The sequence below is a fragment of the Delphinus delphis genome, chromosome 4 (assembly GCF_949987515.2).
Source record: "Delphinus delphis chromosome 4, mDelDel1.2, whole genome shotgun sequence".
Taxonomy (NCBI): domain Eukaryota; kingdom Metazoa; phylum Chordata; class Mammalia; order Artiodactyla; family Delphinidae; genus Delphinus; species Delphinus delphis.
Window position 1 is genome coordinate 48,820,895 of NC_082686.1, and position 15,707 is coordinate 48,836,601.

The 15,707-nt window shown below is 38.8% G+C and overlaps 2 protein-coding genes across 7 annotated transcripts in view; one reads left to right on the forward strand and one right to left on the reverse strand.

Moving 5' to 3' along the window:
• The window catches only part of SENP7 (SUMO specific peptidase 7), a 153,597-nt gene extending 151,348 nt beyond the window's left edge, over nt 1–2,249 (reverse strand). For 3 of the 6 annotated variants that reach the window (XM_060010566.1, XM_060010570.1, XM_060010569.1), the window contains exon 1: nt 2,054–2,239. In XM_060010566.1, the coding sequence (XP_059866549.1) occupies nt 2,054–2,093 (40 nt within the window). In that variant the 5' untranslated portion in view covers nt 2,094–2,239. Of the gene's footprint in view, nt 1–2,053 lie in introns of all 6 variants that reach the window. The other 3 variants (XM_060010567.1, XM_060010572.1, XM_060010574.1) reach the window with 3 other exon arrangements.
• On the forward strand, nt 1,584–13,891 carry LOC132424660 (putative protein ARB2BP). The gene is made up of 2 exons (XM_060010575.1): nt 1,584–2,011; nt 12,353–13,891. The coding sequence occupies exons 1-2, from the start codon at nt 1,718–1,720 to the stop codon at nt 13,445–13,447; spliced, it is 1,389 nt and encodes a 462-aa protein (XP_059866558.1). The 5' UTR covers nt 1,584–1,717; the 3' UTR covers nt 13,448–13,891.
• Nucleotides 13,892–15,707: the final 1,816 nt, after the last annotated feature.

Here is a 15,707-nt window from a genome sequence, read left to right on the forward strand (position 1 = left end):
AATTAATATTCATCTCTTAAAACCAGATGAATACTGGAGAACAGCTAGTTAATATTAGATCTGAGAATGGTTTTTACTATACATTAACAATTACTTTTCAGAAAGGACAGCTCCAAAAGGGAAGTCAGCAGAAAAAGAAATCCTCTCCAGAGGGATAGCTCACATAAATATCAACGTCTTTTAAGAATTAACAATTTTAAGGGCTTCCCTGGTGGCGCAGTGGTTGAGAGTCCACCTGCCGATGCAGGGGACATGGGTTCGTGCCCCGGTCCGGGAAGATCCCACATGCCATGCCGCGGAGCGGCTATGCCTGTGAGCCATGGCCGCTGAGCCTGCGCGTCTGGAGCCTGTGCTCCGCAACGGGAGAGGCCACAACAGTGAGAGGCCCGTGTACCACAAAATAAATAAATAAATAAATAAAATTTAAAAAGAATTAACAATTTTACTCTCAAATTTTACTTCCCACAACTACTTGCACCAAACTAACTGTAATAAATAGATAAATAAATCTAAGTGTAACCAGGTAAAGAGGATGGGATTTGCTGAAGAACAAGGCTAATATCTTGCCCTTACCCCCAAAACAACGTACTAAGCCAAGGAGAAATGCTTTTATTGAAAAAAGGCTGTGCATGTTAAACTGAGGTATGATTACCCCTAAAGTTCTGTGTGAGGAAGCACACAAATGACACCAGATAAACACTGTGCATAGGCCTTATGTGTCAATTTCACTTGAAGGTTTTAGGGGAGAAAAAAGTATATTAAAACAAACACCGATCTATTGAAGGCATATACATACATACATATGTGTGTATATATGTATATATATAATACATACATATACTTTCAACAGCAAAGAATATCTCTAGAATACACACACACACAAATGGTAATACTGGTTGCTTATGAAGAGGAATTTAAGCTACTTTAAGCAATGTCCCAGAGATCCATGTTCACGCTCCTTTGTGGCCAAAAAAGTTTGAGGCACACTGCCACAAGGGCACTCCTAAATAAATGTAGAATTGTCTAAATAGACTGCATAGACTGTCTATGCAACAACAGATGGCACAATAATAAATAAGAAAATTTAATGAAATAATTGATTCACTGAATGTTAGTGTACTAGAGTGTAAGCTTATTAAAGAGCCCTTGTCCCCTCCTCCTCTGGTAAGTCCACAGGACTTAATACAGAAACTGCGGTACCCTTAATGGATGAGATCTTTGACAGAAACTTGCTGACTGGGAGGGGCTCGACCTCGCGTCTTACACCTCCACTTTTGTGTTTCTAAGATGTAGTACCCAAAACTGAAGACAGTCATTTAAGCAGCAAAACAATTTCAAAAACAAAAACACGCTGAGAATAAAAACACAACGAAACATGGCTTCAAATCCTTTGTTCGACTTTTGAATCGCTTTTGGAAGAAGGGGGTATCTGGAAAATAAAAACGTTATTAAGCGGGCCGGCTCAGAAGACCAAGCAAGACACGTTGCTTGCAGCACTTAGACGAGGAATGAAGTGTCAATTAACATGCCCAACCTTTCCTTCTTTGCTGCTTTTACCTGCCAGGAGGTACAGGGGGGAGAAAGAGCCAAAGTCGAGAATCAAAGGAAGAGAGGAAAGTAGGCGCTGAGAAACTGGAAATGAAACTGGAACACTGGTGGAATTACGAGGAAGGCGTGGCAGGAGAGCGGCAAGCCAACCGGGAAGAGCCGCAGGCCGATGAGACCCAAGGAGGGTGCTCGCGGGAGAAGGACAAAAATGAAAAGGGGTGACGGGGTGAAGAGCGGCCGAGGCTTTGATGACAGCTCGGAGTGGGTCTTCGACTCGCAGGGGCCCGCGAGACCCGGGAACCCTCCATTGTGCGCGCCCCTCCACCCCACTCCATTCCACTCCCCACTCCCCTCACCTCCTCCCCTCCCCGCCGCGCCCGAGCCCGAGCCCGAGCCGGAGCCCGAGCCCTCGCAGCTCCGGGCCGCAGCACCCGTCGTCGCCTGTTCCCCCGCTTTGCCCGAGGTAGGAAACAATATGCTCAGCCCTCCTCCGACCCTTTCTCACCGGATGAAGATCGCCGTCGCCCGGCCTTCCCCTTGTCCATCTTCTCCTCCTCCTGCTGGAATCGCAGTCGCTGTCACCTCAAGACCCCTCAGGCTGGGGAAGGGAGGGGGAGGGGAGGGGGGGGGAAAGCCGGGAAATGTGAACTGCGCTTGCGCAAGAGCCGTCGCCGGCCCTCAGACCGGAAATTAGCCACCCCTCCCACCGCCACCCGGAAATCACTTCCTGGGGGTAGTTTTCTCTGCGGGCTACCGTCGCAAGTGCTTATTAAGTGACGCTGTTTTCATTGTCTCTGCCCCTGTTAGAAACTGAGACTGGGTGCTAGGTTTTAGCCCGAGATCGTCAAGGCTTTGTTGACTTTGAAGATTAAATTGACTAAAAACTAAACCGGGGAAACTTTAGGAATTCCTCCACTTCACTGAATCCCGCGAGGGGACCCCGGAAATATGAGAACAAAACGTTAGTCCTTTTATGCTACTACTTTCCTCATGGACTCTCCCATATATTTGTCCTCAAGGCGCTTCCTCAGACTCAGAAAAAAAGATTTTAAGACGACAAAAATCAATAGCCTAGCTGCTGGTTTAGCAGTTGGAGTGGAAATCAATAAGGTCAGCTGAGGAGAGAGTGTCAGAGTAATAGAAAGGATCTCTTCAAACTCACCATTTTTAGAGGCCAGGAAAAAAGATAAGCTGCACCTCAATTTTTTAAAACATAAAATGCTGAGATGCTAGAAAGTGGTGGGTGTAAACGAATTTGTGCCGCTAATTTTTATTACAGTACTTAAAGGAATAACCCTGACCTCGAACTCAACGACTAGTACTTGCAGACTGATTTTTTTTGTCCTTTCATAGGACCCATCAGTTTAGAAAATTGTCCTACTTTATTAGCCGTAATGTACATATTTGAATAACTTTTTTTTTTTACTGTGTAAGCTTTAATCACAGTAAGTTTCACAAAATTCAGCAGAGCGCTCCAGAGGCAAAATGATACTGGAATGTTCCAACAGTTTAACATCCGCTCCCCCTCCCCCATTTTACCAAGGCCAGTAAAGGGACTCGTCCAGCTCATTACCAGAGACCAGGTTTGTGCTTCTTGAGCCTTGCTTCTTACTTACAGTGTGGCCTGTGCGGAGCTAAAAGTAGGCCTCCAGGTGATGATCCTATTGGGCCGGGGGGAGTGTCTTACATGGCAGGAATGGCTGAAAAGCAGAAATACTTCAGGGCTTGATGAGAATGAAATTCACTACAAGGATTTCATTTAGAGGCCCTAGTTTACGTTTAACAAATAAAAACACTGCCTACTGAAAAATATCTGAATTTTAAGTTTCCTCATAAATCAACTCTTTTAATTGAATGATTTAACTCAAGAATCATACTGGCTCAATTCATCAGCCAATATTATAGGAAACTAACTGCAAAAGATGGAAATAGAGCTAAGAGGTGGAAACATAAAAAAGGAAATTGTAAGTAGGCCTAATCCATTTCAGTCCAAACTTACAGCTTCCTTAAAAGAAGTTTTAAAGTTTAGCAGTAAGAAGTGAACCTGTGAGAAATGAAATTATAAGAAATAATATCATTCAGCTTGCAAATATGTCATTTAAACTTGTCATTGAACCAAATACAGCATTTCTGCTAATAAAGACTTAGTGGGTCAGTTTGTTTCTTTGAATTGGAGCTGGTTTTGAATAACATATGTGAAGATAAATGGCCTTTAAGCTCAAGAATTTTAAATTTGCTTTTTATTTTCAAATTTGCTTTTTAAACCAGTATTTTTATTGTTTAGTTTTAACAATCTCTACTACATAGTTGACTGTATTGCAAACAACTATAGGACTAAAAAGTTCAGTTTTTTACTTTTGAGGGAGTCATTTAACAACCTTACTTTTCATTTTATGAAAGACTAATTACACAGTCTTTTCTTTTATAGTGTTTTATGATGTTCAGGAGAAAGCTTCCTTATTTTAAAATAAGGAAGACCAAAAAAAGTGAATGATTATCTTCTCTTTGTATGTTTGTAAATAAGTTCATTTCTCTTATGTATGTTTAGCTCACACTGTATAGAGCCTTTTAAATTAAGATTATTTGAGATTAGAAATTCATCAGCCCAGTATTTTATAGGAGGAGAGGATGGACTGGTTTGATCTTAATGAGTATGGTTCTTTATTGAGTGTTAAAAGTGCATATAAAGTGTTTAAGTTAGGTATTCATTATATTTTTGTTTTGACTACACTATTAAAAGCAGTGGGTGTGTTTTTTTAATAGTTTCAAGACATAGTGGCAGTGTGAAATTGATCAACCCTTTATTTTACCCCTTAATTAACAATTTCTTTGAGGAGAGCTTAACAAAATCTAAAAAGACCCTTCTCTTCACAGGTGAATTAACTTTAAGTACAATCTGAGTATAAACAGGTTCGGTTGGGCACTGGGTACATCCTGACTTCCTAAACTGTTTTAGAAATTAAAATCTGGAATTCCTTACCATGGGCTCCTGGAAAGCCTAGATTTTGCAAAGATATTTGGAGCACTGTGTCATGTTCCTATTAGCCTTATTTTTGTTAGTAGTTGAATCTTATCCTTAAAATATTGAGAATTCTTATGTGAAGGATTTTTCTTCTAGATATAAAAGAATTAACATATGATTCATGAAAAATGACTATAGGTTTTTTTGTTTCAAGGATATCTTCCTTTTTAAGACAATGAGCAATTTTAACTGCCCTACAGTGTAATAGCCTATTCCTAGAAGTTATGAAAACCTGCAGTAACTTGAGGTATTTAAGCAAGAGATGGGTAATCTCTTGTCCAGGAGGCTATAGGACAAACCGTTAATAACCTAAGTTTTTTAAACTGTCATTTGGCTCTGGGGCTCAGCCCCAGGTATCCTGTACATACACCACTATCTTCTTTTTCGGTTTTTATGTTAGATTAATATATTTTTTATAGAAAAAATTATATTTGTATTAATTAACTTCATGGCATACCTCTCTAATACGTTTTTTTTCTGATTTTTTTGGCTGCATAGTCTTTGATTTGCTCATCATTTTTTTTTAATTGTGGTATACTTGATTTACAATGTTGTGTTAGTTTCAGGTGTACAGCAGAGTGATTCAGTTATACATACATATACATCTTTTTTTTTTTAACTCATGCATTCAAATTTATTTTGCTCTTAATGAGTAAGGTACAGGGGCAACAGTGTTGAGCTAAGGACTGAAATTAGTGGGGTTGACTCTCTGGACCTCACAGGAATGAGGGAGCTCCTGGAAGGCAGGTACTATGTGTGTCCCCAGCATCTCGGACAGGGTCTGGTGTCCCAGACCCAGCTGAAGATTGAAAACACAGTATACACCTATTTTTTTTCAGATTCTTTTCCCTTATAGTTTATTACAATATATTGAGTATCATTCCCTGGGCTATACAGTAGGTCCTTGTTGGTTATGTTTTATATATAGTAGTATATATGTTAATCCCAAACTCCTAATTTATCCCTCCCCACCAACACTAACTTTAGAGTGTTCTGTCTTAAAATGTGATATTTATTTAGCATTTCTATGCCTTAATACATTTGGTTGATTTTAATAGAAAAATTTCATTTTATGTTACTATTTAGTAAAATTGAAGCTTTAGGTAGTCCTGTCTTCTTTATCCTTTATCTTTTGGTACCCCCTTACCTCTAAATAATCCCAATCAAGAAGCATAGGATCTAGGATTGGGCAACGTCAGTAAATCCAAAATCTAGCTGTCAGAATTTCAGTTTCCCAGGAAGGCATATCAAGTTTAAAAAAAAAAAAAAAGAACAAAACTCAACTACTAAACTATAGGTCTTAGGGCTGTGTACATAGGAGATAAAACCATAAAGAAATAGAAAGCATTGATTTCTATAAAAGTCTGGAGTGCTTGCTCTTGGAGGGGAGGAAGAGGGCACTTGAAGGCACTTTAGGGGGGGCTCGCAAAGCTAACCTGGGGTAGTTACAAGGGTATCTTTATAATAGTTCACTAAATTAGTTTTCTAAGAAACTTTCCTAGGAGATTCTGTTACATACTCAAATTTGGGCAACCCAAGATTTCTAACATCTGATTTTTTTCTTTCCATCACTAATATCCTATTTTCTGTCTTTGCCTCAGGTGGCTTAAATTAATCTTCTTTAGTCTTTCCTGGGGAGAGGTAGGCAGGGGGAAGAGATTTAGTTTGCTCTTCTTTGAATCTTTTACATATAAAATTTCATAAGCTCTATTATTTTCTATAATTTACTAAATGGAATTGTATACAGGCATAATTATTTTTCTGAAAAAAGCCCTCATAATTGCATTTATCTGTTGGGAAAATAAAAATAGTGCTGCTTTTTACCAAAGCAGTAATTCTTAAATGATGTTTTCCAGGGTTTTTTTTGTTTTGGTTTAGTTTGGTTTTCTAAATATATAAGTAAATAAAAACATGTTCATTGAAAAAAGTATCTTTAGATATTTTTTCATTTTCTTAGTGAAGTATCACTCATTTGTGCTTCTTAATGTCATAGGATATACAACAGGACCTCTTTCTTAAATACACCAAAGGACTGTAATTACTGTAATAGGGTATATTACTGTGTAACGTGGGGTTAGACCCTAACTTCCCGGGTTGTAAAATTATATTTTCATAAAAGTTTACTGATCACTTGTAAAGAATGTAAAATATTGTTAAATATAACCACTTTATGATCCTAGAGAAGGAGTTTGTTAAAACCAAAGTAAGCTAATTAAAATTACTTGCATCTGTGATTCTGTTGCCCCACCCACCCTCTTCTTGTCAAATTCAGAGACAGAAAGTAGAAAGATTTGCCAGGGGCTGCTGCTAAGGGGAAATGAAAAATTATAGCTTACTGGGTACAGAGTTACAGTTTTTCAAGATGAAAAATGTTAGATGGATGGATGGTATTAATGGTTGCACACAATGTGGGTGTACTTAGTGCCACTGAACTGCCCATGTAAAAATGGTTAAAACTATAAATTTTTAATGTATTTTACCACAATTAGTTAAATAATTTAAAATAACTATGTTTTGCTCTAGTCATGGCTATAACAGCAGTGTCACCACCTAATCCAGGTTACTAAAAGGACCTAACTTGAAATTCTCGTTAATGATTATATACTCTTTTCCCTTCTTAAAATGACTAGAGTATTCGATATAGAAAACTAAGTGACTAACAAAACCCCTCACCAAATTTTTGGTGAATGAATGAAAAAATACTGTGTATTTTTTTTTTTTTTTTTTTTGCGGTACGCAGGCCTCTCACTGTTGTGGCCTCTCCCGTTGCGGAGCACAGGCTCCGGACGCGCAGGCTCAGTGGCCATGGCTCACGGGGCCTAGCCGCTCCGCGGCATGTGGGATCTTCCCGGACCGGGGCAAAAACCCGTGTCCCCTGCATCGGCAGGCGAACTCTCAACCACTGTGCCACCAGGGAAGCCCAATACTGTGTATTTTTAAAATCACTGGTAAAAAATGAATCTTCTCTCAAGTTTGTAGAGCTGCCTGAGTTATTTTGGGCATGTCAGTTTACCTTTGAAAGCCTCACTTCTCTATAAAATAAACATATTAGCTAAGAATATCAATGAAATCCCTTGCAGCTCTGACAGTCTTATTCTATTTATTTATTTATGGCTGAGTTGGGTCTTTGTTGCTGCACGCGGGCTTTCTCTAGTTGCAGTGAGCGGGGGCTACTCTTCGTTGTAGGTGCATGGGCTTCTCATTGCTGTAGCTTCTCTTGTTGCAGAGCACGGGCTCTAGGCGCCGGAGCTTCAGGAGTTGTGGCTTGCGGGCTCTTGAGCACAGGCTGAGTAGTTGTGGCGCACGGGCTTAGTTGCTCCGCGGCATGTGGGATCTTCCCAGACCAGGGCTCAAACCTGTGTCCCCTGCATTGGCAGGTGGATTCTTAACCACTGCGCCACCAGGGAAGTCCGACAATCTTATTCTTAAAGCTAAGTTATCTTATTCCAAACCACTCTTTAGAAAACTAAGTATATAAAACAGTTTCTCTCCTTTATTTTAATGGACCATCTTGATTTTCAAAAGAGAAAATAAATATATATAGATGTATAGGATAGTCTCTAAGAATAATTCATAAATCAACATTTATTAACTTTAGAATTATAGAAGGAGCCTCTATAATTTTTCAAAAGCTTTGTGTGCATCTTTCTCCTGTATATACAGCTAGAGGATTTTTCTCTTTACTTTCTTATGCCCTTAGCAAAAATTGTAAAATTCTAACAACAATGTTTAAGTGCCTACTATTCACCAGGCACTATTCCAAGAACTACTGAACAAAACAAAACAAAGTCCTTGTCTCTGCTGTCATGGAACTTTTTTTTTTTCAGCCGTGCCGCACAACTTGTGGGATCTTAGTTCCCAGACCAGGGATTGAACCCATGCCCCCTGAAGTGGAAGCACAGAGTCTTAACCACTGGTTTACCAGGGAAGTCCCAAACTTATATTCTAATGGGAGGGAACAGACAGTAAGCAAGTATATGTCAGTTGGTAATAAGTGCAAAAACAAAAAGAAAAGAAAACTGAGTGAACTGATGAGGATGATTATAATTTTTGTGACTTTCTGTTTGAATACAAAAAAAAAAATCCCCCCCCAAAAAAAAGAAAAGGTAGAAGGAGGAGGGGAGGGAAAAATGAAGCATCATAGATAGACAGGGAGTAAGGAAGGATTAGAGGGGATTGCCCTTTCAGATAGAATGCTCAGAGAAAGTTTCTCTGATCAGATAACAGATGGGCAGAAACTTGAAGGAAATGAAGCCCTATAGATATCTAGGGGAAGAGTATCCCAATCTGTGGGCATAGCAAGGGGGATGCCCTTAAATAGGAGTTTGCTTTACAAGTTGGCGGCAAAGAGGCCAGGTGGGGCTAGAGTGAAGTAAGCAAGAGAGTGGTGGGAAATGACACCTGAGAAAGCGCTAAGAGCCAGATGATGTAACTAGATGAGTAAGCAAGTGAGAGAAATGGAGGGAAATGACCTTGGAGAGCTAAGGGTCATGGGGGACCTTGTAGGCCATGGTAAGAACTTAGGCTTTTATTCTGAGTAAGAGGGGAGACAATGGAGCATTTTGAACAGGGGTGTGATATCCAATTTAGATGTTTTGAAAAGATTGTTCTAGCTGCTATGTGTTAAACAGACTACCAGGAGATAAGAGTGCAAAGAGATTAGATAGGAGGCTTAATAATGAAGGTTAGTGTTGATAGTGACTTGTACTAGGGCTAGGGCAGTAGAGGTGGAGAGGTAACAAGTGGTTAGATTAGAGATATATTTCAAATAAGGGAGCCTACAGATTTGCTGATTGATCAGATGTGGAGTGTGAAAGAGAGAAAAGAAGGTTGCAGCACAAGCAACTGAAAGAATGGAATTATTTATAAGATGAGAAAGACTAAAGGGAGAGTAGACTGAAGGGAGTGCTTTAGACGTGTTAAGTTTGAAATGGCTATTTGACATCCAAGTAAATATATCAGGTAGACAGCTAGATATGAGAGTTACAAGTTTGAGTATATTAACCAAGCAAAATATGCTACAATAAATTCTAAAGAATTGTCTACCTTTTCATTCTACAGGATACTCTGCACCTTGCTCCTGTTCACCCCACCTATACCTGTCCTTTATATATCTGTGTGCCATTTGGGTTTTCCAGTTTGCAAACTCCCATTCTTTTCCCCCGAGAATTGTTTCTCAAACAACTAGGTACACAAGCACTTAAAGGTGAAAAAGAGTAACTGAATGCCATATACTATGTGCTATTAGAAAATACTCATTTTATTTTACTCTCTGATTGAAAGAAAAGTTAGCTAACAAGGTTCTTTAGTTCGTTGGTTTAGTTTAGTTTAGTTGGTTTAGGTTTAGTTCATTGAGGTTTAAATATTCAGTACCTTTCTCTTTATTTCAGTAGAGAAAAAGGCAGTTTCCAGCACAGCACCTGAATAAACAAAGTATTTTTAGATCTAAGAGATTACTGCTTTTCTGGGCAAACCTCCTCATCCATGCCAAAGTATAAAATAGACCCTCCTTTTTGGAGAGCAATTTGGCAATATCTGGTAAAATGGAAGATGCTGATATGACCTAGAAGTTCCACTTCTAGGTATATTGCCTTAAGAAACTCTTGATATGTGCACAAAAATATAGCTATGTTTGTTATAGCTTTGTTTATAATAGTGGAAAACTGGAGCAACCTAAATATTCTTCAACAGGAAAATGGTTAAACAAACCATGGCATATTCAAGCAATGGAATACTATAAACTGATAAAATGAATGACCTAGGACTATGTTTATTAATGTGGATAAAAATCACAGTGTTGAGTGAATAAGGAAGGCTGGACAAGAGATATATGTTTTTTTTATTTCACACTTCTCAAAAAGGAAGATCATCCTATCTTTACAGAAACTTCCACGTGTGAGACAGTACATAAAATGGTTTTTACCTATATTAGTTAATTTAATTCTCACAGCAGCTTTGTGAAATAAATGATGTTATCCTATTTTGCATTTATGCATTCAAAGAATATTTATATAATATTTGTCAGACACTGTTCCAAGTACTGCAGATACAGCAGTTAATTAAACAAAGTTCCTGTTCTCATAGAGCTTTTATTCTAGTGAGGGGAGACAGATAATTTTCAAATATACAAACAATTATATACCAGGTGGTAATGTAGGCTATGAAGAAAAATAAGCAGAGTAGCAGGATAGAGGGTAATAAGGATTGCTATTTTAGATAACATAAACTAAGACTCAAAAGTAGAAAAAACCGAAACTCATAGAGGTAAAGAAACCTGCTGAAAGTCACTCAACATAAAATTTGGAGCTAGGATTTAAACCTAAATCAATCTAATTCCAGAGGCTCCTATCTGTCATTTACATGCTAGGAAAATATATTAATTACATAATAGCACCTGAGATCAGCAATACTGTAAGGAAAAAAGTTTTTAAAGAATAGAGAGCAGTGTAGATAGGTTGGATGCTTCGAACAACCAAACACCTTCATGAAGTATTAATTGGGAATCAGGGAATAAGATTCAGTGAGAAAAGAGTTAAGAAATCAAAGCAAGCAAGCACCATGTTGATTTTGCCTTAAGCCTTGATAGCAGCTTGAGTGGCACTGAAAATCATTTTATGGAGTGCTATTTATTGGACGTAGGTTGTGGTTGCCAGTGTGAGTGTTAAGAAATTAAGGAGTGAGAGTATTCATGAATTTGTTAAGAACATGAATTGGAGTCAGATAGCCTCGGTACCCAACATTTATTTAACAGTTGTTTGGCACAAGCCACTTAACTTTTTTGTTGTTTTTTGTTTGTTTGTTTGTTTGCCTCAGAATAGAGTCTATTTGAGATTTTTTTTCCAGGACTTAACCTTTCAAAGTCTTTTCTTTTCCCTTTGGGCTATGTTGACAATAACTAAGTTCACTTCTCAGTCACTTTTTTTATTTTCAAATATCAGAATAACCATATCTTCTATTAGTAGATAAATTGATCATCATCTACACTGCCTGGTTCACATTTCACTTCTACTGCCATCCCCTGCCATTTATTTAATAGCAAAAATGTTTGAATGCTTACTGTGGAGATAAAGACCAACCAAATGAGAAAAGCAAAACCTATTCATTCTGAGCTCACTATAGCAAGGGAGTTAGCCACCATCACTTGCATTTTGGCAGTGACTCAAAGGCAGGCAGAGGAGTGGGAAAGCTTTGTAGTGGAAAAAAAAGGGAAGGCTGCTGGTATGTCCTGACTGGACACTGTTGGCATGAGGAAGCTGAATGCAAGATAACTAGAAGGGAGGCATCCTATGTGACTGTTTAGGGGTGCATATTTGGCTTTCTCTGGTGGGTCCTAAGTTGGAAGCGGGGATAAAAATTAGGGAAGCTCTAAGTTATTAATCAAGTCCTGGCCATTTTGGACCCACTGTAACAGAAGTTATTGTTTGGCTTCTCAGCTTGTCACTAGAGGTAGCAGTCTGACTTCCTGAGATTCTGACTTACAAGACTGGCTTCCTGGGCTGTTTATTGGATCAACAGATAAGGGATTGGCTTCCTGGGCAAGTTGCTGCAGGTTGTGGGTCAGAGTTCTGTTTTTATATACCGTCTGGCCATTGTCCCTTAGTGTATTCAGTTTCTCACTACTTTGCATCGTTCACAATTATTTTGAGTTAAAATCTTTACCATAATGTTAATGTCTTCTTAAAGTGCTTAATTCAGTATGATTTCCCGCAGGAAGACTTTAGCAAGATGAAATTTTTATTTTATTTTTTCTGGTACTGACATAATATTGCTTTTCACTTTCAGTGGTTACCAGTGACTCAGGAACTGAGCTTCCGAAAATTTATAGAACAATCTGATTTACTAGAGGAACTTAAATATGACTTCAATGAAAAAGCTGAATTGAGACACACTGAGACACATAAGCCTTTTGTCTTTAACTATTATAAAAATGTCCTGGAGAGGAATAGCAAGCGCTACCAGGCCCTTGGCCATTTGCTTGAACAATACATTTATGAACTTTTGGAAAAAGTGTGCAAATTACAAAAAGTATATATCCCACCAGAGGCTGATAAGGAACCAAGAAGCTTCTTTTTCATGAGTGAGAGAGCATTAACAGGTCATCATTCTGCTCTTCTCGTCCTTCTTCAGGACCGTGGGGTCTTTAGAGCTGGTCAGTGGAGTCAGCAGGCAGTAATACATCATGGTCTCCAACATGGAAGTCAGATACCATGTATTCAAATGGCATTGCAGGCACATTATGATGTAATTGTGCTAAACCCCAACGACAATTTTGTGGACCTGCAGACAGAAAAAGAGTGGAAAGGCCTTTTAACACAAAATGTTGAGTCTCCTTCCAGAAAAATGGTTCAGACTGAGTGCTTTTTATCTCTCCAGCAGTCTCTCCAATGTATTCCAAAAAGATGCAGCAACACTCCTGAAGAACACATGGCTTATATTTGGGATTACTTCATTTCAAAGGCTGAAGGCAAGGATGTTGCCTTCCTTGTACATGGTTATGGAGGCTTGGTTTTTATGGACTTGCTTGTTCGTAGAAAGTGGGAAGTAATGAGCAAAGTATATGCTGTTGCACTTATTGACTCTGAACATCACGTAGGACACCAGCTGGGGAGTGACATCCAGTTATTAGCATGGATAAAGCACCACTGCCGTGAATGGGTGACAAGTCCAAAGCCTTTGGATAAACCTGCAGCTACTGTTTTGAAAAAGGAGTTTCCCACGGTTTCTGCTGGTACAGAAGAACACAACTTAGCCCCTTCCTCTAGCCTTCAGTCAATTTTTAAATACTTCAGAAAATCTTTGAAAGCCAAAGCAGCTATTAATTTCTCTCGAGTGCCCATAGTAACTAGAAGCTCCACAAAAAGAAAGCAAAGTGCTTAAGTTACTTTTTTGCCATCTAAGATTGTTTTGTCCCACTGAAACTTTGCTAATGTAGATGCTAGAAGAAAAAGAATACTTCCAACTCATAGGCAGTATGTTCTGGCTTGAAATTTGATTTGTTAACTCTTTTAAAAAGTGAGTATGTTCTCTTCCGTAGCCTATTGATGAACCAGGAAGTCAGTCAGTACTATCATTAATATTTTACAGTATTAGTCAAATTAAGAGTAGTCTAGTTAGAGGATCTTCTTTTGAAAAGATTTCTCAGTTTCATAGAATGACACCAAAACTGTAGTTGATAGAAATTAAAGACTAAGTCAGTGTTTGACTTCTGCATTCTTAATGCTGTATTAAAAATATAAGTGAACATAAAAATTAAACATCATAAGCAACTCCATTCTTTGTATGTTTGTGAGTTTTTTTGTTTATGTTTGTTGATCTCGTGTGTGTGTTTACTCATACCTTCAGCTAATATTTGAGTGTCTACTATGTACTAGTCAATACTAGTGTTGGGCACACTGGCAAACAAGGCCAACGTTGCCTTTAACCTTATTTGGAGTTCACAATGAACAACAAATTGCAAGTGTGAAGAGTGTTAAGAAATAAAGGGTGTCATAGAACATCTAGCATGAGAGCTAACAGCCTTGGGGTTCAGGAAATACTCCCTGAGAAAATGATGCCTAGTTTGAAGAACAATAGTAGTTATCTGGAAAAACTAAGTCATAGGCAAAGGAATCACATGTGCAAAAGTCCTAAGGCAGGAGGAAGAAGTCCAGTTCAGCTGGAACTAAAAGATTATGGGGAGTAGTGATAAAGAAAAAATTTTTCATGACATGCATTAAAGACAGTAAGGAAGATTTATTCAAAAGGGATTGCTGCAATGGGGGTTTTGTAGTAGGGGAGAGAGATTGGGCTCAACTCCAAACACAAGGACAAGGGTGGGGCGGGGCAGTTATAACCAAGTAGCAGGGTGAGGGTCAGTGAATGGAAAACTACTAAGTAAAAACATTAGGGATAATAGATATTCTTGCTAGACTGACTCAACAGGATTCTTACTGAAGGCGGGCCAGGGGTGGTAAGATATTGACAGTGGAGGATGAGGAATTTTATCAGATATAATAGAGGACGTTCAGATACCAAAGGTGAGATTTTCACTAACTGACTCAGCATAATTCCTACTAAAACTGGACTAAGCAGACCCAGGGCAGAGCCCAATGTCAGAGCCTAGTCAAGAGGAGGGCTCAGAGGAGCCAGACTCTGATTTGGTAAAGGAGAGAGGTTTTGTCAGTAGCTGCAAAGTTAAGTTAGAGAAATAAACAGGCAGCTTATTCAAGGCTGCAATGTCCATGTTAAGAATTTTTACTTTAGGACTTCCCTGGTGGCGCAGTGGTTAAGAATCCGCCTGCCAATGCAGGGCACACGGCTTCAAGCCCTGGTCTGGGAAGATCCCACATGCCGTGGAGCAACTAAGCCCGTGTGTCACAACTACTGAGCCTGCACTCTAGAGCCCACAAGCCACAACTACTGAGCCCGCATGCCACAACTACTGAAGCCCGTGTGCCTAGAGCCCATGCTCCACAACAGGAGAAGCCACAGCAATAATAAGCCCACACACTGCAACGAAGAGTGGCCACTGCTCACCACAACTACAGAAAGCCCATGCAGCAACGAAGACCCAACACAGCCAAAAATAAATAAATTTTAAAAAGAATTTTTTTTTACTTTATTCTAATGACAATGGAAGCCATTGGATGGTTTTAGACAGGAGAATATTATCAGATTTACATTTTATAAGAATATCCCGATTGCAGTTTAGAGAATAGATTAGAAGGAGAACAAGCTTGGAAGCCAGGAGACCAAAATAATTTTGGCAGTAGTTTGAGAAATGCTTAATACTTTCTTTCAATTGAAGTGTAGTTGATTTACAGCATTGTGTTAGTATTAGGTATACAGTAAAATGATTCCGTTTTTTTGAGGATTATATTCCATTATAGTTTATTACAAGATATTGAATATAATTCCCTGTGCTATACAATAAATCCTTGTTGCATCTCTATTTATGTATAATATTGAGTTGGCCAAGAAGTTTGTTTGGGCTTTTCTATAACATCTTATAGATGTTACATTTGAAAAACTGACTCTGCCATATCTAATAGGACATACAAATTTTTCTGTACATAGCTCTTTCTAGTGTCTTCCTAGTGTTCTTATTCCTAGTTTTGGGGGTTTTGTTTTTTGTTTTTTGTCTGCTCCGTGCAGCATG

Bases quoted from the DNA above. Each gene is read 5' to 3' on its own strand.
- LOC132424660 (XM_060010575.1), top strand. From the start codon at position 1,718: ATGAGACCCAAGGAGGGTGCTCGCGGGAGAAGGACAAAAATGAAAAGG. The intron at 2,012-12,352 runs GTAGGAAACAAT...TTTCACTTTCAG, and splicing joins GTTCCCCCGCTTTGCCCGAG to TGGTTACCAGTGACTCAGGA.